Below are 21,070 nucleotides of genomic sequence, written 5' to 3' on the forward strand. Positions count from 1 at the left end.
TTCCCTGTCCATAGTGGCAGAAGGTGATTTCTCCCGGTGGCAGGGAGTGCGTGAGGGGCGCCCCCAATTGTAACAGCCTCACCCCAGCTCTACCCAGCTGAGCTCCTGGGTCCTCGCTAGCCCGCCCCAGCCGGCTCGCCTTGCACAGCGTGTTGGCCAACACCGGCACGACTCACTGGCACTTTCTCGGGGAGCGAGGAGCGATCGCCGCCCTCCCGCTCTGTTTTTGCCCCTCTCCAAAGGGCCGGAGGGCGGCGAGGCGGCTGCCTGCCCCCGATCCCCGAGCCGGGAGGCAGGTTTGACGGGCGTGCCGAGCAGCCAGTGCGAGGAGGGGAGGCTGGGCTGCGCTCGCACGGGCTGGGGCTGTGCCCTGGGTGTGTGTGAGCGAGCGGGGAGGGCTCCTTCCCTCTGCCCTTCCTCCATTCATTCAGCCCGAGCCTGCGAGCGGGAGGGGGCCCCAGAGGGGCTCCGGCGAGCTCAGCGGCGAACCCAGCCCGCGGTCGCTGGGATCCTGCTGCGGGGCCGGCCAGGGGCTCGGCAGGAGTTTGGCCGCCGCGCAGCCACCCCCGGCCGGGGGCTTTATTTGGGGAGGGGGTGGGGGCCGCGCGTCGCGTAGCGATGTCAGACCCGGCGGTGAACGCGCACTTGGAGGGCATCATCTCCGACTTCGAAGGTAGGAGCTTGCGCCGCGGGGCAGCGCCCGAGCCCTGCCGGGGGGTCCCCCTCAGCGCTGGGGGGATACTGCGGTCTCCCCCCCCCCGGTGCGCAGGGGGAGAAGCAGCCGCAGGAGGCAGCGCCTGGGTTGAGGCTGGATTGGGGGGGATCTGCCGCGACGGGGGAGGGGGTCGCTGGCTCCTGGGCTGGGGGAGCGCACGGGGCCGCTTGCGCGCTGGTTAGTTTCCAAGTGGGCGCTTCGGCCGGGACGCTCCGGGCTGGGGTTGCAGGGAGGCGCGGGGCTGCCCTGGCAGCGGGTCCCCTTTCTCCTCTTGGGGGCGGCGAGCGGCGGGGGGTGGCGCAGGGCAGGGGGTCGCTAGCTCCGGTGAGTGGCAGGCGGAGTCCCCGGCAGGGTCTCTGCGCTGCAGCTGCCCTGGGGGGCTCTGTGCGCCCGAAGGCCTCAGCAGAGGCCGGGCTCTCAAGGGGGCAGGGCAACAGCTGGCAACTAACCCCCCCACCCCCGTCTTTGAGTCTCCTTCGCCGTTGTGCCTGCTCGGGCCGAGCTTGCCACCCCTCCAGGCTCCAGCCATCTGCGGACGGGGTGAATCCAAGAGCCAGCGTCGCCTCCCTCCCTCCAACCTCCTGTTGAGCTGTGTCTGGGGCAGCCTCCTTGGCAGTGCAGGGAGTGGGGCCCTTCTGTTCCTGGGTCCTTGTGGGAGGGGGATTATTGCCAGCTCCTCCCCCTCCCCCCAGCCAGAAAGAGACCTGGAAATATTTGCTATTCCAGCAGCATCTGTGCTCAGCAAAACTCCTTGAGTTCCTGGCCCTGGGTTCTCCTATAGGGCAGTGAAGCGAATCCACAGGCAGATAAGTCCGGGATTGCTAGGCACTCTTTGTCTGTGGGGCAGTGACCGTCAGGGCCCTGTCCCCAGCACCTACCAGCACCAGGCGGGCTGAATCCGGTGTGGCCATGGGATCTGTGGGTTTGGCGCTCATCCAGCGGTGTGTAAAGGGTTAGCTTCCAGTTCGCTCCTCCAATGCGGCAGAGTTGAGGACTGAGCCCAGATCTTTGGGTCCCAGGGCCAGGCCAACGTCATACGGCTTCTCTTCTGGGAAATGTTGCAGGCTGTGCTTTCAGGGTGTGAAAAGAGCTTTTCACTTCTGCATGGGGAACAAGGCGGTTGCCATCGCCTGGAAACAGCTGCATTGAGTCACTATCACTGGCCACAGCTGGAGACTGGCCCTCTTACGTGCGGGAGAGAAGGGGACAGACTGAATAGGGTTTGACCTCTTCTTCAGCAAAGTGAGAAGCAATTGGCTCTGCTTGTTGACTTGTCCGGGCTTCTGTAGGTAGGGCTGGGGAGGCTGGAAAAATAGAGGTGTCTGAACCTGGCCAGCTGCCATCTCACATCCTCTGGCAGCTTTTTGGGGAGTTCAGAGATGATTGTCACTCAGTTCTGAGTGTATGGGGTTTTTGGTTCAGCTCAGTGCTGCACTCTGTTGTTATCTGCTAAGGGAAGATCCTCGGGCTGGATTTTTCCTGTCTTTTCTTACTCTGTTTATGTAGCTTTTTAGTCTGAAGTGCATGCCTGACATAATAGAAAAGGCTGTGAATCTCCAAGCACACGCAGGGCTTGCCCTTGGCTTCTCTTGAATGCCAGCACAGCTTGGAGTTAGCTGTGAGATGGCCATAGCTAGAGCTGCCGGAGGAAGCTTCTTTTGTGAACTGGGTTAGAATTTGTACTGCCTGTTACGGCATCGTGACTTTGTGGCCGCCTGAGCCTCTGGAGAGCATACGAGAGAGAAGGAGTATCTCGCCCTCGGACCCTTGTGGAGCGCTGAAGGGTTCTGAGGGATGCCTTTGAACTGAGGGCTCTGGGCATGTGCCCAATGTGCTGACTTTTCAGGAGAGCACAAAGAACTAACCTAGTCAAGTCTGGACTCTTGCCAGAAAGGCATGTAGGCCAGAGACAGGCCATGACAGGACAAAGGGACTAATCTGGAATGGGCCTGGAGAATACAGGTGTGATTTTAAGATCAGGGGGATTGTTCTTCCTAAAAATGGTGCAAGTACTCGAAAAGCAACATTTTTCCTCCAGAAGCACTGGGACTTAAGAGCCAGCCATGGTCCAAAGAAACTGAGCTTCGCACAGTGGGCTGTTGAAAACCAAGAAATAGCAGAGCCCTAGAGCAGGGGTGGTGGGTCATGGCTTTGGATTTGTCTGTCTAGATACTTCTGGGGCCTCTGTAGCCATAGTTTCACAGCACTTCACAGACCCTCATGAATTCAGTCTTATATCCCCTGCGGCGAAGCAGGGACATATCTTCATTCCCATGTTGTAGTGGAGGAAACTGAGGCACCGCATGTCTTGCTGCAGGTCACATACAGCTGGGAATTGAACCCTGAGTCCTAGTTCAGTGCATCAACCACAAGACCATCTTTCCGCTCCTGTGAAAATCAGGGGCACGTCCTCCCCAGTGTGGCCACCCCCCGCCACAATCTTTTACCCTGCAGGACTCCAGTCTCTGCAGCAGCACGCTGGGAGGGGTGGGTGGGTGTGTGAGAGAGAGGGGGAAATACAATCTCATAACAAAGTAAGTGCTAGTGGAAGTTTGGAGTGAGCGAAGCTGCCCGACTGCTCAATCAGTTTTCCACTCTTTGTTGCATCTAGTGCGCGTATAACTGCCCTTCAGGGACTTGCACTCACATCCCTGCTGAAGTACGCTCAGGCTCTGATGTAATTACAGTCCTCCCCTTTCACCCACCCCAACTGCCTTTAAATCTGTCTGCAGCCTGAAGTAATCCTCCACTCAGAGAACAAACTGAAGATGGTAAAGGCCCTGCAATGAGCTTGAAGGCTGTTAGCTGCAGAACGTGAATGTTCCCCCCAGACAAGGAGCTGCCCCCCAAGTGGGAGAATTTTCATGCCAGTGTGGGTGTTCCCAAAACAGCAGCCCCTGTCTGTGTAGTGAGAAGCAGAGAGAAAGCTGTGGATGCATCTGGCCAAGAGTCCTGGCATTGCCCCGAGCTGGGATCCAGGTTCATGGTTCACAGCTTAATTAGCTGTCACGACTCTGCGGCGGCATCCCAAGCAGAGACCCTGGTAGCGCCAGTTCCAGTTATTCTCTTAACCCCATCGACAGTGAGCCTAGTGTTTGATTTCTGGGCGGGCATCTCATAAGTGTCCAGGGCCAAAAGTGAAAGATCTGGCCAAAAAATCACAAGTGACACAGACCCCAGGTCCTCTGGGAGCTGGATCCCTCTTTGTTCTTGCAAACTGCAGGCCTGTCGGCCCTGCAAAAAATGTTCCCTTTGGCCATCCCTGTCTGGTTCCTCTCCTAGTGTCTCTCGCTGGCTTGGGCCTGACACTTTACCTAAAACTACAGAGTAGCAGGAGGGAGTGAAGTGCTGCTTGGCATGAGGGGATGCTATTCCTTCCTCTCTTCCTTCGCCCCCCGGTGCAAGTGTAACCCACTGGTCGGGAGTGTTCTGGGCATGTCCACAGGGGATAGGAGTTGTTACAGCCCCCAGCCTGGGCGCTTTAGCTCAAGCCGTAGCAGCTCATGCTTTTAACCCCGGGAGGTGGCTGCCACTCAAACATGAGTCCCTGCTCAGGGTGTGGGGATGCCCTGGCGCAGTGCAGGTTTGCGCCTGGGAGCCTTGCCATGTCTCATGAGCCAGCGTGGTGGGGTTGCAATGCCGCTGCTGTGGGGCGTGGGCATCCTTTCACAAAGCACGTCTTCAGGAGGAGGGAAGCGAGTTGTTGCAGTGCCGTTTGATGAGCACCAGCATCCAAACCAGAGCATCAGCTAGAGTGGGGAAAACCCCATCCCCTGTGATGAGGTTGGGGGTAAAAGTGGCTCTGTCATGCTCCTGTGAGCAGTGCCCCAGATGGTGGGGAGGAAACGCTCTGATTTGAACTGGGCGGTTGCACGGCCATCTATAAGCATTGGTTGGGCTAACAGGTATGGCATGGGATACTTTAATAGCCGGTATGTGATTGGCAGAGACTCTGTCTCTTTTAATAAGCAGAGAAATATTTTCTCCCCCCCCTTCCCCACATTGTTTGGAGTCTGGTTTGTCAAGACTTGTGCAGGGCCAGCACAGTCGCACTCCTGAGTTCAGAGGTTTTGACAGGTCCTCTGAAGAGTTCCTCCTCTCACAGTGAGCTCCGCCCTGCACTGTGCCAGTACCCCCCAGCCTCACCCCTGTCAGATAGCTCCATCAGCATCATAGATTGCCCAGCACTAGCACAAAACTAAACAAACCCCCCAAGCCCAGCCATCTCCACAGTGCCCCCAGGAGCCTGCACTGCAGCTAGCTCAGCTTTCAGTAATGTGAAATAAATACATATGTGCAGTATGGTATGGAGACACTCTTCCAGCATTTGAACTGCATAGCATGACTATGTGCTGCTTGCTTGCTTTTCGGTATGGGGATCAACCTGAATCTGTCCTAATGTCAGGTTACACTATAGAACCCATCCCTGGAGTATCCAACTGCTGACTGTGGGGAGAAGTGTGGGGGGGTTCTCACCAGTGTTAAGAATTACATTTGCAGCTACTCAAGGTGGGTTAGTTCAGGGCACTAGTAATGTAATAATACTTTGCATGTATACGGGGCCTCTCAAAACACTGAGCAAACATTATCTGCTGAAGTAATGTCCCTTATTGAGAGAGAGAGAGAGAGAGAGAGAAAAGAGGTCCATTCGTGAAGTACAGCCATCTCTAGGGTGGAATACAGCTGTTGTTGAATGATACATGAACAAAGGTGTGTCTTCACTAGAAGTTCATGGAGTTGAGTTAGCGGACATGCTGCTGAGTACAACTTATCTTTCTCCACTCTTGCCATCAGTTGTGGTCAGCATCAGCTCCAAACATGGGATTTCCTAACGAACACGTGACCCAAATGGCAGCAAATGGGGAATGAGACCACAATCACTTGAAACTGCAGGGTAATGTAAGGAAGCAGACTGCAATTACCAGAGTTAGCATCTGATCAGGACGCTAGGACTAGCACCTTTGCTCCAGCAAAAAATGCAAAATATGTTCCAGTTGTCACCAGTGGTTAGATCCTTGGTTTTACAATCCATCCCAAAGACTTCATCTCCAGCAACACAGTGACACCATGCTGGGACATCGGATCGGCACCGACTCACCGGGATGAGTGTTGCTTACTGACTCACCCGCTTCTTCTTGTACCTGAGTGGGCCTTGGCAGTCTCCCATCCTAGCCTAGTCCTGCAGAGCTCGTGAAATCTGACGGAATCAGAGCGCAAAAGTAGTGTGGCTTTGGGCTGCCAACATACTAGAGTGGCTTCTTGTGTAGTTTGCTACTTGGCAGAGAAGAGCTCTTTTTATTAAAAAAAGAAAACAACCAATCAGAATGTGTAACTCACAGAAGTAATAGCTTTTACAATCCAATGCAACAGAGCTGGCTAGAAGCAGGCATTACGTGGGAAGGTAATTTATAACAGCTGACAATGCACCTCGATTCTAACTGGCAGCACTTTCTTCTTTTGCAGTCCTGCCCCCAGCTCTGCCAGTGCAGCTCTATCCTGCCCTACATCCCCCCCTGATATTCCAGTCATGGCCTTCACTTGAGCAAAGTCCACCAATTGTAACCGACCTCTGTGGTGGTTTTCTTGGTCAGTGGGAGCTTAAAAAAAAAAAAAAAGGCTGCCAGGTCATGTTGACAAAGGACCCAAGTAGAAATGGATCCCAGGACTTTCCAGAGGCCAGAGTCCCGTGGGCTCATCCAGCCCAACTTCTTCCCTAAATCCAGTTCAGCAAGTGTCTGGAATCTCATAGGGACACATGGCTGGGGTATGCATGCTAAGCCACTTGGTGCACACATTCTTCCTGCATGCGGGAAGCAGCTGCTGCTTGAATGCTGCAGATGCTGAGTATCAGCCATGATGCTAATATTAGAGAGCAGTATGCCAAAAGGATGGCTGTGGGGTTATGTGGAGAATGTGACTTGAACTCAGTATGATGGTGCAAAGCTGGGGGAGAGGAAGTGCACAAGATTTTCATAACATTTCATTTGGGTCCAAACTGACTCAATCAAGAGCATGGGCTGGATGCCATGTGCATTTGGGCCCATGGGATGGGCTCTGATCCATCTGGGATCACGATGCATGGAGTGAGCCCTACTAAGGGCTTGTCTACACTTACCGGAGGAGCCACACTGTCACGATTGATGCATCGGTGGTTGACTTAGCAGGTCTAGTGAAGATCTGCTGAATTGACCCCCAATTGCTCTCCTATTGACTCCTGTACTCCACCTGATCGAGAAGAGTCAGGGGAGTTGATGGGAGAGCGTCTCCCATTGACATCGTGTAGCGTGGCCCCCACAGTAAGTAGATCTAAGCTATGTCGATTTGAGTTACGCTATTCATGTAACTCAAATTGCGTAGCTAAGATCGACTTTTCCCTTTAGTGTAGACAAGACCTAACTAAAGTCCCTACATACTGAAGCAGTTCCATTATTCCAGCTTCTTTTGCACACGTTCGGTGAAGTAGATGCTAGAAAATCTTTCAAGGTGCATCTCAGAGCATCTACAAATCTTGGGTGGGAGGCTTGGCAAGTAGGTATCCCTGCCCCCAATCTTTTGATTTCCTAGAGTATCCAACAAATCAGATTGAGATGGGCCCCTTCTTGCACTCCTGACGCCGTACACATGTGCCCGACACTAACAAATACCTCTTCCCCAGCTGTTTGAGGAAGCTTAATGCTCAAATTGACCAGTTAGATTGTATATAATCCTCAAATGAGACCTCTGCGGGTTGTCTCTGTCCTCCACCTTCTCCTTGACAGTCTTCTTGAATCCAAGGCAAAAAGATGGTGTAAAGTGGAAGCGTTTCCCCCAAAACGGGGCAGTGAAGTGGCTGTTTGAGAGGAGGGAAGAGAAGGTGGCTCGTGGAATGCCTGATGTTTTGGCACAACTGAGCTGGTCAGTAAGAATGGAAGAAATCACATACCTGCTTAGTTTTTGGATTTTTTCCTTTGTCCTGCCAATATTTTTCTTTGGGACCAAAGTGCATCAAACTGGAGGAGGTGAAGAGGTGAGTTGTGGGGCATCTGCTTGTCTTGATTTCATTAATTTTGTAGTGAGATGGGTGGGGAGATGAATCTGGATCACTGGTTCCTCCAGCCCAATGTCCTGTCTTCTGATAGTGGCCAGTGCCAGGTACTTCAGAGGGAATGAACAGAACAGGCAATTATCGAGTGATCCGTCCTGTTGTCCATTCCCATCTTATGGCAGTCAGAGGCTAGGGTCACCAAGAGCATGGGGTTGAATCCCTGACCATGTTGGCCAATAGGTCCATCAATGGCTATTTTCCACAAACTCAGCTAATACTTTTTTGAGCCCTGCTACAGTTTTGGCCTTCACAACTTCCCCTGGCAATGAATTCCACAGGCTGGCTGTGCGTTGTGTGAAGAAGTGCTTCCTTTTGTTTGTTTAAAACCTGCCTATTAATTTCATTGGGTGACCCCTAGTTCTTGTGTTGTATGAAGGAGTAAATAACACTTCCTTACTCACTTTCTCCCCAACATTCATGGCTTTATAGACCTCTTGCCATATCCCCCTCTTAGCTGTCTCTTTTCCAAGCTGAAAAGTCCCAATCTTTTTAATCTCTCCTCATCTGGAAGCTGTTCCATACCCTTACTCATTTTTGTTACCCTTCTCTGTACCTTTCCCTATTCTAATATATCTTTTTTGAGATGGGGTGACCAGATTTGCATGCGGTATTCGAAGTGTGGGCGTACATGGTTAGAGTGTTCCTAAGAACAGCCTTTCTCATCAGATTTCCAGCACTGTCTGCCTCTAATTAGGCCAGAATTACTACAGAAACCATCTGTCATGGTACTTCAGCAGTTCTGCTTTCAGCTGGCATCAAGGGCAGCAGAGGTATCTGTGAGGGCCGGGAGGGCACCTTTCTGCATCTCACAAGAGCCTCTGCTCAGGTTTGTTTGAGTTTTGGGTACGGGTCTCATGGCTTTTCTTCTCTGTTGAGGTTGGTTTGCCAATCTCTAGTCTCTGACAGATGTGGAAACAGCTGGTCACTACAGTAGCCTGTGGACTTCAGCCTCTAGTAATAGTCATAGCAGCTGGGGTGGCACAGGTGACTAATAGTCCTGGGCATGCAGGTTGCTGGAATTTCCCCGTTTGTAAAGTTAATTCACTTGGAATAAGTAAGTTGGGGGAGGGGAGGAGGAGAGGAAAGAAAAGGATTTCTGTGCCTGTGGGAGCTAGACTCTGGTGACAGCCCTGGCCTTGTCCCTAGTTAGGAAGTGGGATTGTCCAAGGGTCTCTGGTTGTGGCAGCCTATGCAGTGAGGAGCCCGGCTGCTTCCCTGGGGCCTACAGCCGTCTACACCACAAAGCACGGATTGTTCTGTGGCACCCTGCTAGGCCCCGGAGCTTCCAGTGCTGCAGACATGGCGAAATCCCAGCACCTTTGGGTGAGTTCAGCAATGGCAGAACTCTAAGAACGGCTTTGCACTAGCTCAGAGGAAGTGGGGGTGGGGGGTGAGGGGGAGGCTTATGGCTGCACATCCTGGCCCAGAATGTGCAGGTGCTTGGGCAATGCAAATGGGCCACGGCCAGAAGTGAGGAGTATCTTTGGAGCCCACACTGTGAGTGCTCCCTGCCTTCTGAGGTCCCTGCAGCCCCCCATTTGGAGTCCCCCCAAAGGGCCTGGTATGCTGCCCTCTGAAGTCTGCTCTTCCATTTTATTCTCTGCGCTTTGCCCCTAGGTGGCTTATTTGACCTCCAGACCCTCTTGTGGGTAGAGTGCGGTGGAAGCAGCTTGTTTTGGCTTGTCCCAGGCTAGGAACCGCTGCTCCTTTCAGCCTGGCAAGTGTCAGCAAAACCGCAGCTGTTAAAGGGATGTGAAGCCTTGGTATGGCCTGGCCTGGCTGTGTCATCTGGGCTCTGCTTTCCTGCTTCCCTTTATTTATTCTCTGGTTCCCCCTCTGCCCTGCTGTAGGGTACATGGCCCATTTTCGTGGGAGTGGGACCAAGGGCAGCAGCAGCGGCCAAACGCTGGGTTCGGGACATACTGTAAATTCAGAGACAATAATGGAGACATCAGATTCCAGCATCACTCCAAATATTTACATTACTAGCTCTACTATGTAAATGAGGAGACAGGGCGCTTGCAGCTGGCCCAGCCCTACAGCTCTCAGCTGTGCTCCCCACCCCCCTCTTCCTGCAGGAGCAAACCCCAAACAGCACTTTCTCCACTGTTAGAAAGATGAGGATCGAGGGGGCAAGGTGGGGACGGGTAATGGGCTGTGGAGCCTTTTGCTTCCGAGTTCAGATTGAGCCCAGTCTCTTGGCAGTTGGGTGACGTAAAAAGAGTGGTTGGGCCCGTGTCCCGTTCGCAGTGGAAGCGCATTCATATTGCTGATAGTGGGGACAGTGTTGGTAGAGAGGCCTAGGCCTGGCTAGTTTTGTCCCTGAGCTGCTGTGCCTCATCCTTCCACTCAGTGCTGGGGCACACTGCTGCGCTGCGTGTCTGCCACCTTTCCTTTCGCAGTCGCTGCATCCCATTAGCCCCACTGCCTCCGCCACGTCTCCGTCCCCGAGCAGATGCTGGCAGAGTTTAGGGTCTGGTTGCTCCGTGGTTGTCTTTCACCAGCGCGCTCTAGCACTCCCTTTTTCCTTCCTTTGTACGTGAAGGACAGCCCTGAGGAAGAGGAAAGGGACCTTGGGCGAGGAAGAGGTTTATTGTTATCCCTGACGTGGTCCGAAAAGCTGCCCCTGGATTAACGACAGCTCTCAGTGCTTTGCAGCTGTGACTCAGGCTTTCGCTGGGATTGCTTTTCCAAAGTCGTTGGCCAGCGCTCAGGGCTGATTGTCCCAGCAGTACGTGCAATGAGTTCTGGATGTCCTGGGCTCTCGCCGGACCAAAGCTCCCACTGACCGCTAACTATAATTACTAAGGCGATCTTTCTCTTCAACAGAGAGAGCATATTTCCTTTTCTACTCTTAATTTATTTCTCTGTAAGGGCTTGTCTTCACTGTAGTGCTAGCTTGTGGTATCACTTGCGTGCTGTCCCTGACTCCTGTCCACACATACAAATCTCTAGCTCGTGTTAAGTAGGGCTTTAAACTCTAAATATCGGGCCTCTCCGGGGCATATGGGTGAAGCTTGAGTGGTGATGGTTGAGCTAGTAATGCAGTGAGGAGGCAGCTACAGCTCAAGGTAGGTCAGACCAACGTGAATTTTCATGGTGTTGGAACATGTGTCCCTAGAAAATGGGGAGAGTGGGGAAGTTTCCTCCACCAATGTGCCTGAAACCTGACCTGCAGGGACCACCCTCAAGGTGGGAGGGGAGTTCTGGCTCCATGGCTCTTTCAGTTCTTGACACCTCTGCTCCCCTTGCCGGTGCAGACACCATTGACGCAGGTGGAGGAGTGAGGGACATAGATTTCTGGCAAATGGGCCATTACAACCCCTGTCCTGGGTGATAATGCTGGAGATGGGCCTGGGTTATGTGTTTTATAATGTTTTGAGTCTGACCCTCTAATTCCAAACTGACCTCAATCTGTAATAATGATCCAAATGCCACTGAAGCTGGTGGGAGAGAGGGGCTTGGAATCCAGATTTTGCAGCTTGGTCCCTTTTCCATGTGACAGGGATATGTCAGTTAACCAAGGACCCCTCTAGGGAAGTTCAGAAAGAGCATTACAGATCCCGGGAAATCAGGCCTGGTGGCGTCTAAATTCCAGGGCAAGAGACATCAGGAGAGCATCTGCCACACCACCAACAGAGTGATGGATAAGCGCCACCTCCGTTTGCACAGAAAATATTAACTTGAGTAGCCACCATGGTTACACCACTCCTTGATCCTGGTGACTTGTGCAGCATCCAGCCCGATCCAGCCGCAGGGGAGGCATAGCAAGGGCTCGCAAAGATGGAGAAGGCAAACCGGATGAAACCTGCAAAGATCATTTGAGAGAGAAACTACCACTGGAGAAAGGGATTGGTGCAAGTATTGGAATTCCCTGTTGGGAGCCCATCACTTGTATATATTTATTTTAATTGCTAACGGAAAAGTAAATTTTGAGCAAGGGGGAAGGGCCATTTTAGATCTTGGATTGATAATTCTTTTGAAGCAACTTTTAGTTCATCAGATGTTTCAAGCAGTAGTGTCCCAGGGAGGGGAAATGGGAAAGGGGTGAGGGTTAGGAGGAGAGAGAAAGGGAACGAATCCCTTTCAGTATTACTTGGCAGCAGCTGCCTCCTCTTTTCCCTGCCCCGTGGAAACCAGTGCTGCTTGGGATATTAAGAGTGACCGATCGACCGGTTGTTTGCTTTCGCTCTTCTTTCCCCCTTCCTCCCTCCTTGGTTTCCTGGGTTGTTGTTTAAGGAGAGTGGCATGATGATGTGTTTATAGTGCTGTCAAATTCTGGGAAGCTTGTGTACATGTCACGGCTGCTAGGAACAAGCTGCCTCCGAAGAGCATGTCTTCCTGTGGAGTCAGTGTGGGGAGGCAGAGGGCTGGTAAAGATGCTGGCAGGCTTTCCCCAGTTATCTCCTCTTTCACTGAAGTTGATCTGAATCTTCACCTCTTCTCCAGACTGGAGTTCACCAGTGAGATGAGTTTGGCAATCTCATTAGAGTCCCCATGGGACACTTGTCCAGACCTCAAAGTGGCAATTCTTCAACAAAAAAACTTCAAAAACAGACTCCAACGTGAAGCTGCAGAACTGGAATTAATTTGCAAACTAGATACCATCAGATTAGGCCTGAATAAAGACTGGGAGTGGTTGGGTCATTACAAAACCTAAACTTAATGTCCCCAATACTAATTTCTCCCTACTGTTACTCTACACACCTTCTTGTCAACTGTCTGTAATGGACCACTCTCTTACCACTTCAAAAGTTATTTTTCCTCCCTTGGTATCCAGCTGTTAATTGATTTATCTCATTAGACTGACCTCACACTTGGTAAAGCAACCCCCATCCTTTCATGTATTTATACCTGCTCTTGTATTTTTTACTTCATGCATCTGATGAAGTGGGTTCTAGCCCACGAAAGCTCATGCCCAAATAAATGTGCCACAAGGACTCCTCATTTTTTTTGCTGAGACAGACTACCACGGCTACCACTGAAACCTGTCACAAAAATACCAGTTGATTCTGCAGGATTGGCTCTTATTGTGCAGGAGAGGATTAGTCCTGGAATAGTGTAAGGTACAGTAGGGCAAGATTGGGGGGCATTGGCAAAGCTGTGAGGGGCCTCAGGGCAGGACTGAGGGGCAGTGGCAGAGCTCTGTGCATATGAGCGGGGTCCGCAGGGTCGGAAGAGCCTGCAGGCTCAAAGGGCACTGGCAGGACTGTGTGGTGGAGGAACTTGTACAGCTCCTGTCCACGCTGTATTTGGCTCCAGACAGATCTGTTAAACCCTCCCTCTTCCCAAGCTTGCTCAAAGCTGCTGGGTGGCACCTCTGCCTGTTAGGACACGTTGTCAAACAAAGATTTAGTAATTTAAACTATTGAGGGTGATGAAATCTCCTTTCCAGAACCTGGCATTAATCCCCTGTCGCTCCGTTCCCCGCCACCGACTGTAAGTGGTCTTGACATTTCTTTTGCACCCACGCCTTCCCCTCAGGATACGTGACTCGCATCCGAGATGCGTCTGTCAGCAGCGTCTGCCTCTGATGTGACAGGGGACATTTAGCTTCATTAGACAAGCGAGAAAGGCTATGGCTACACTCGAGAGTGTACAGCAGGGGTCGGCAACCTTTCAGAAGTGGTGTGCTGAGTCTTCATTTATTCACTCTAATGTAAGGTTTCGTGCGCCAGTAATACATTTAAACATTTTTAGAAGGTGTCTCTCTATAAGTCTATAATATATAACTAAACTATTGTTGTATGTAGAGTAAATAAGGTTTTAAAAATGTTTAAGAAGCTTCATTTAAAATTAAATTAAAATGCAGAGCCCCCCGGACCGGTGGCTAGGACCCGGGCAGTGTGAGTGCTACTGAAAATCAGCTCACGTGCCGCCTTCGGCACGCGTGCCATAGGTTGCCTACCCCTGGCGTACAGCGTTGGTGCAGCTGCGCCGCTGTAAGCTCTCTACTGTAGCTGCTCTGAGCCGACAGGAGAGAGCTCTCCCGTCCACTTAATTAACCGACCCCCAACGAACAGCACTGACATAGCACTGCCCACGCCGGTGCTTAGGTCAGTGTAACTTATGTTGCTCAGGGAGTGGCTTATTGGCACCTCTGAGCGACCTACGTTACACCAACCTAAGCAGTAAGGTAGACATAGCCTAAGTCTTGCTGGACAGTCCAGAGCAATGGTTGCTCTCAACTCTTTGTGGCCATTTCCCCACGCGTGCCCGGCACTGCATTGCCAAAATAGGAGTTGATGCTGTCTGCGTGATGCACAGCAGCGGTCATGATGCAGGTGACCTGACTATAGTTTAAAGGCACGGATGAGGTTAAAAAAATCGTCTCTGGAAAAACAGCATTGTCCCCAAGGAAGAAACAAAATGAAAACCTCCAGCACAATCGTGGCATTTTTTGCGGCAGGGGGAAGGGTGGCTGAAGTCAATCAGCCAAATCTTCAAATGCATCTTAATTTACAAAGACGACAAGTGAAAATTGGGTAATCCCTTTCCCTTCCTAGAGAATTGTTGTCTCAAAAGACATCTCCAAAATTTAGCCTTCTTCTACCCCTGACTTTCTAGGCTATAACTTTGGAGATCTTTAGTACCTTCAATCCAAGGATCTCAAAGCACTTTAGTGAACTAAGCCTCACAACCCCTCTGTGAGGGAGGGAAATATCGCAATCCCATTGTACTGATGGGGAAACTGAAGCATGGATAGGGGAAGTGACTTGACCAAGGTGCCCCAGCAAGTTGATATAAAAGCTGGGAATAGAATCCAAGGGGCTGATTTTTTCCGTTGCCTTACACCAGTGCAGAATAGGTGTAAAGTGCTCCCATTCTTATTTTGTCCAGGTGAAATGACTTTCCCAAGATGAGACTCGAGCCCAAAGCCTTTTTGTCTATCCAGTACAGTAAGAGACAAGAGCTGAATTTGACTTAACCTGGGAGCTGTTTGTTGCTGTTCTTAATACTTGAACATAATTACTCCTCTGCTTTTCCACATTCAAATGGGCATCTGGTAAAATGATGCAATGATTCCTAGTGGCTGAGTGTACCGCATGGGCTATTACAGGTCATCATCATAATTTAAATGAGCACATGTGGAAGGAACGTTGCTTGGGGATGTTGGGTTTAGATGAGAGTTCTGCGATTTCATTTACCGCCACGGTTTCTCTTTTTCTGTTTACATGCTGTCCCTGACCCCCACTTTACAAGGGTCCTAACGTTCATCTGTCCATCACCTTAAACTGCTGTACGTAACACGTGTGTCAGCCTGGGAACGACACTGAAGCCATTTCAGCTCTGTCCCGACGCTCGGTAAAAGGCATTATTAAGTGTGTGCGCTAACTGAGGGCTTGGCTGCACAGCAAATGACTGTGCTGCAGTAGTGTCCAGACGTTGCTTGGGGGCAAGCGGATGCCCTGTTGATTCACAGTGCGATTTCCTATGCAGTAACTTGCTGTGCAGACAAGCCCTGGGAGTAATGTGACCATCCCAAACGCAGGCTGCTTGATGCTATTATACCACACCAAGCCCTTGTGTCATATGGACGTGCCGCAGCAAGGCTGGCTGGGCAGGAGAGTGATGTGGTCTCCTGATCCAGGAATTCCTGAGTTCTGTTCTTCTCTCTTATGCTGATTCACTCGGTCGCTTTGGGAAAGTTGTTGAACTCCTCTGCCTCCATTTCCCTGTCCGTAAATTGAGGATCATAATATCTCCTGGGGGTGCTTTGAGGATCAGTCAGTGAACGTTTGCAGAGCAGCGTACCTAAGCGTTATGGTGACCGCTGACCATTTATAACTCATGTTTTTTTAGTGTACGTGTCAGGTCCAGACTAGATATTCTGTGCTCCTCTTGGCACATGCAAGCGTAACCCACTGGTGAGTGTCTGTTCCAGGTTCCCTTCTGTATCCCAGCCACAAAAGCTATGGCTTTGTTCCAGCACCCGCTAGGGAGCTTAGCACAAGCTGTAGCAGTTTATGCTTTTAGCTCTGGAAGTCCCTAGTTCAGTCCCTGGGCTGTCTACCAAGATGGCAGCCATCACACAAGTATAACTCCTAGTATCGTTGGAAGGGAGCTATGAATGACCTGCAGGCACATTATTAACATATCTAATATTCCTATAGCTCTTTCTATAGCCCTTTAATCACCTGGCACTAAAATGCAGCCACCTCTGGCATAGATCTTGGCCGCTGTTTACGAGTACAGCAACCCCACACAAGAGTTTAGGATTGGAAGTGCTGATGAATGTCATGTCCATTTGAATGTAGGGGGATTGGTGAAGTGTAAGAATGTAATTATTCAAGCTGGAATATGGCCAGAAAACTGGGGCTAACATCCTGCCGTTCTGGTGACAAGTGTTGTGGGATATTTAATGACCACAAGTGGGTAGGATCTCAGTTTTGTAGCTTGCTGAAAGATGGCACCTAGAAAAAGCTCCCCCTCCCCAGGAACCCCAGCTCAGCATATGTTAGAAAGTCAGTGTTTTGGAATAATACCCTTGTGTATTCTGAAATAAACAGTTTAACTGGCTCTGGCTTATTCCCATAAGAGTCTCATGTGTCTAAAAATGCAGTGAAAGCTTTCAGTGCTTAAGCAAGCAAACAAACATAACCCCGAGGTTACAGAAATCATGGGCGGGATGTTTAGTGGGAAGCAGCCGCCTCTCCTTTCAGCTCTGCAGTCTCCGGGTTGCAAAGCAGTTAGCCTAGGTCCTGTAGGAAACGGCATCCCTTTCTGTTTGTTTACTTTGGTCTCCTTCGGTACTTTGTGAACAGAGGTTTCCTTGTCCACGGCATCGCCTCGGCCGGGACTTGGTGTCTTTTTGTGTCCACAGATGTTAGCCTCCCCGATCCCCAGGTGTCATCCAGAGATTTTTGCCTCCACATCTAAAACGGGGTGTTTGATGACGGATGTTATTTCACGTAGCACAGAATGGGGGTGGGGAGGGCTCTCTAATGAAAACCCAGCAAAGATTTGTATTGAAGGCCGGGGCAGGGAGCTTGGGGGGAGGGTAGGAGCCAGTGAGCCCACTGATGTCACTGGGAATCTTTCCATCTACTTCAGTGAGTTTGGATCAGGCCCTACAGAGTCTTTCACTCTGGGAGAAAGGCACTTTCACGCATGCAACCCTAGGCTTTGCCCCGCCTTTGTTTTTGATGATTTGTCTGTTTTGCAAACGAGTGGGATTTTCCCAGAACTTTGTCACTCAGCCCTATTACCCCTCACGGGGAGATCCTAATTCTTACCTTGTGATTCCATGGTGTGTGATGACAGGTGTGCCTGAGTTGTTGCAAAGTCAGCGTTACAATGACCTCTGTGCAGCAGTGGGAGGGGTGAACGGTCTGGGAGATGCACAAAAATGATTGTGCATCACATAGGTTGCAGTGTGCACAGTTACAGTGGGGCATGGTCATAGAGCAAGACATGTTTCCTGTGCCAACGTACTCACAATCACAGGGCCCGGTCCTGCCAACTCACGTTACTGGGCGCGGTGTTTACAGGAGCCCCACAGTGGGCGTGTAGGTGGCACAATCAGGTTCTGTAGTGACAGGTTCGGGCGTTTGCAGGATCAGGCCTTAGGAGAGATCTGAGAAACACAAACAGCTCCATCGAGATGGGATGTGGAGTAATGAAAGCTGAGAACCGCCAGGTCGGAAGGCTTTGTGGGGGAAGTGGGTTTTACAGAAGGATTTTTTTGGTGGGAAAGAGCATTAGCAGTGAAGGGAAATTATGAAACCCACAATACAAATCTGTTCCCTTATATATTTCAAAGCATTTTCTGAGGACCAAGTAACACATGCATACACGCACGTTACCATTTACTGTATTAAAGGAAGCTGTGCCCCGACTTTCTGTTTGAACACGCGTTTCCTTGTAGGTGCAAAGAGTTGCTGCATTTGTGTGTAGTAAACTAGGCTGATTACAGCCAGGTGCCTTGGCGAGAGAGAGCTGCTTTTCCCCCGGGAATCCACACTGGGGGGATTCTTTCTTTTTTTCAGTATCATGCTCATTTTTGCTCTGACCACCCAGTTAACCTCGCAAAGCCAGTCCCTGAGTGAGGGCCGGGATGGTAAGGTGAGGGTGAGGTTTCATGTCCGCTACCCCTTCCCTCCATGCACACGATCGTTTTGCTAGCTGAGCCCAGATGGGGGATCAAGATGGATCCCGTCCAAGGGTATTGCAAAGGGCATGCCAGTGTGCACTGCAGTTGGCGCTCCTAGAAGAATTCTCTGCTGAAGCCCTGCAGGCCTGATGGTACACAGGGCAGAATCCAGCACTTAGGCAGAGCTGGAGCAGCTCATGTTATCTTTTAAACTGGGTAAACAAAAACACACCAGAAACGGAAACACCTTTTTCATGGCTGTATGCTTCTTGGCCTTATGCAGATGGTGCACTGTCAACACAAACACAGACAGCTTTTCAGGGGAGAAGGGGGAGAAAGAGATTCTATTATCTCTTCCTATTATCACGGACAGTCTGTCCTTTTTAAAGAGAGCAAGCACAAGGCAGCCAGTCATCAGACATCAGTATACTGCATCCTGTACAGGTAACAGCAATAATGTATGTTTACAAGTGTCTTTCATTCCAGAAGCTTTACAAAATGCATACAGGCATAAATAATTCACCAAGCACTAAAATGCTGCCACCTCTGGGGCAGAACTTGGCAGCAGTTTAACGCACAATGATATTATGGAAACTGCCTAAGGTCTTCAGGGTGAGTCCCCATGTGGAGTAAGTGCAGAATATGCACTCCTGAGAGGTTAGTGCTGTTGATAATTGATTTGCAGTGCAGGTTGGAGCAGGGACGTTTCTGCCCTGTCACAGTTAGGGAAGAAAAATACAATGGAAGCTGCAGGGGAAAGGCATAAATTTGAGTTGGTGGAATGTGCTGCTATTAGACCACTTATAAATGCACCCCTGTCTTGGGAAACGAAGGACTGGGGGGTGGGCACTACATAGGGGGTAAGGACTAGATTTTAAAGGGGAATTAGGTGCCAAAATGCCTCTAAAAATCTGGCCCTACGAGTATTAGCCATGCAGTGGTGGGAGAACCATGCAACAACTCTGTAGACACGGCCCCTTTGGTACTGTGTTGTTCTAGGCACGCAGGAGGACTAGCACACAGGGCCTGCCTGCAGGGCTGATCTATGGCATTGGCCTTTATTTGGCTGTTGTTGTTTTAATTAATAAGCCAACTTCCCTGCAGGAAGCCAGGAGGTGGGTCCTTTGGAACACGGGCTGTTTACTTCCCTTCTCTTGGCTCCAGGCTGCACAGGCTATTTTTAAACTCTCCCATCTTGGTTTTTTTTTTTTCCTCTTCTGGGATTGTTTTGCTTCCTGAGGTCTCTCCCACCCCCCTTGCCCTTTTCTTTGCTCAGCTGCTGTGTGCAGGGGCGTGGTGACGCTGAGCAGGAAAGAGCTAGAAAAAGAGGCAAGCAAAGCATCTGGGAAGCTGAGAAGGTGAAAGTTTGAGCAATGAGCTGACGCAGCCCTAAAGCCAAGGTGATCTCGGGCCCCATGAGGCTTTAGAAGCATGCTCTGCCCAAAGGAACGTGCTTCCGCTTGCAGGGCAGAAATGCAAGGCCCATTTGTCAAAGCCACTTTCCTTCCTTCACGCCAGGAGCATGGAATACTTGCCCTGCCCAAGACTAAAGTGGAGTTGGGGTGGGTCCCTCCTGCGCTGCTCAGCAGTCTGTAGCGGGCTGCCCAGCACAATTTGTTCTGTGTCTTTGGAGTCGTCTTCTACATTCCTGGGCTGGTCTGAAAACCTCTTCGATCGGACCAACGTGCTCTCTGCTTTCATGACCCGATATTCCTGCTGGTCTTTATGGAAGAGGCTTTCAGTGATCAATAGGGATGAAACCAATGGGGTTCTATAGAAACGTCTCTCAAAGCCTGTAGAATCCTTTTCGTGGGCCTACTTCAGAGCCCAGTGAAGTCAGCAGGAAGACACCCATTGACTTGGGTGGACTTGAATCGGGACACGTAGGAGTTCTGAGCTGTCCTGTGGAATTCTGTGGTTGGCTGTGAGGTTCTACGGGCTGGTCCAAAAGAGCTATAGAAGAGTAATTGTTTTCTGTTACATTCAGCTGGCCTGTTCAGACCACTGTCTGCCTAACCCTCCCCCTTGGTCTGATCTTGGTTCAATGGGGTTGGTTCTCTCTAGTTTCCAGGAACTTTCAGGGAGCTTTATGGTACAGAACAATGAGTCTGCAAATCATCCCTTAGGACTGCACGTATCCACTGGGTCCTGCAACAAACTGAGCACTCTGGCCCGATCCAGCAGAGCACTGAAGTGCATGAGCAATGCCAACGGAAGTGCTGATTTCGGCATATGCTTTGCTGGATCATGGCTAGAACAGTCAGAACCTTGGAGGATTGAACCCTATAGGTCTGACCCTACAGCCCTTAGTCACACAGGTTGGTTGTTACTCCTCACCCAGGTACTTCCATGGGAATACTCACCTGAGGGAAAGTTGCAGGTTCTGAGATTTTTCAAGGCCAGAATATACCATTGTTATCATCTGCTCTGACCTCCTGCATGTCACAGGCCAGAGAACATCCCCCAGTAGTTAGTTATCAGGCCGGGTTCCCCTCTAGTTGCTTGTGGAACTCCCTTTGATGTCTCTGGGAAACTAGAGTATATTCCACGTGCCTTGTCTCAAATCCTAATCTGGTGAGTTTATGACAAACTCTATTGAATCCTTCTGTCAGCATTGCAGAGCTAACATAATTGCACCGGAGCCTCTCATTGGCTGTGCTGGTCAACAGCTAAGTAGCCATTGAAATTCTGATTCCAGAATCTTTAATTCCTGTGGTGCTGGTGTTTTTCATGCAGATTAAACTCTGCTGAAACATTGAGTCAGCTTCACAATCCACTCCCGTGGGCTAGGAAATGGTGATTGGCAGTGCTGTTCGCATAGACAGCACGCTACCAGAAAAGGAACGCAAATCTTGCAGCCTGCTCATAGAGTGAGATCCACAAATGGAGTGTTGCCTAAATAAAGAAACTTTCCAGTACTCATCAAAATGTTGCCATTTCCTTTGCTATCACATTCGTTGGGAGAACATTATTTACCTTGGAATGTCGGATCTTCCAGACACGTCTGTCTTTACATGAGCAGGCCGCTCGGTCCAAGGGAATAAGATGAGGTTGAAGCACTCAGAGATCAGAGTGATGAGCACGGTTTAAAACCCCCAGCTCACAGAACTGCACAACAGTGGCAGCAGGTATTGATTGTGTCCTCGTCTGACCTACTTCCACCCTAGCCCCACAGCAG

At 50.7% G+C, this 21,070-nt stretch overlaps 1 protein-coding gene across 4 annotated transcripts in view; it reads left to right on the plus strand.

Moving 5' to 3' along the window:
- The window catches only part of SEPTIN9 (septin 9), a 260,037-nt gene that overhangs the window by 114,430 nt on the left and 124,537 nt on the right, over positions 1-21,070 (plus strand). Inside the window, exon 1 of one of the 4 annotated variants that reach the window (XM_039500935.1) lies at positions 432-673. The exons of the other annotated variants lie outside the window; for them this stretch is intronic. Within the exon in view, the coding sequence (XP_039356869.1) occupies positions 619-673 (55 nt within the window). The 5' untranslated portion in view covers positions 432-618. Of the gene's footprint in view, positions 1-431; positions 674-21,070 lie in introns of those variants that run through there. 4 annotated transcript variants of the gene reach the window in all.

This window comes from Mauremys reevesii, linkage group 15, assembly GCF_016161935.1.
Source record: "Mauremys reevesii isolate NIE-2019 linkage group 15, ASM1616193v1, whole genome shotgun sequence".
NCBI lineage: Eukaryota > Metazoa > Chordata > Testudines > Geoemydidae > Mauremys > Mauremys reevesii.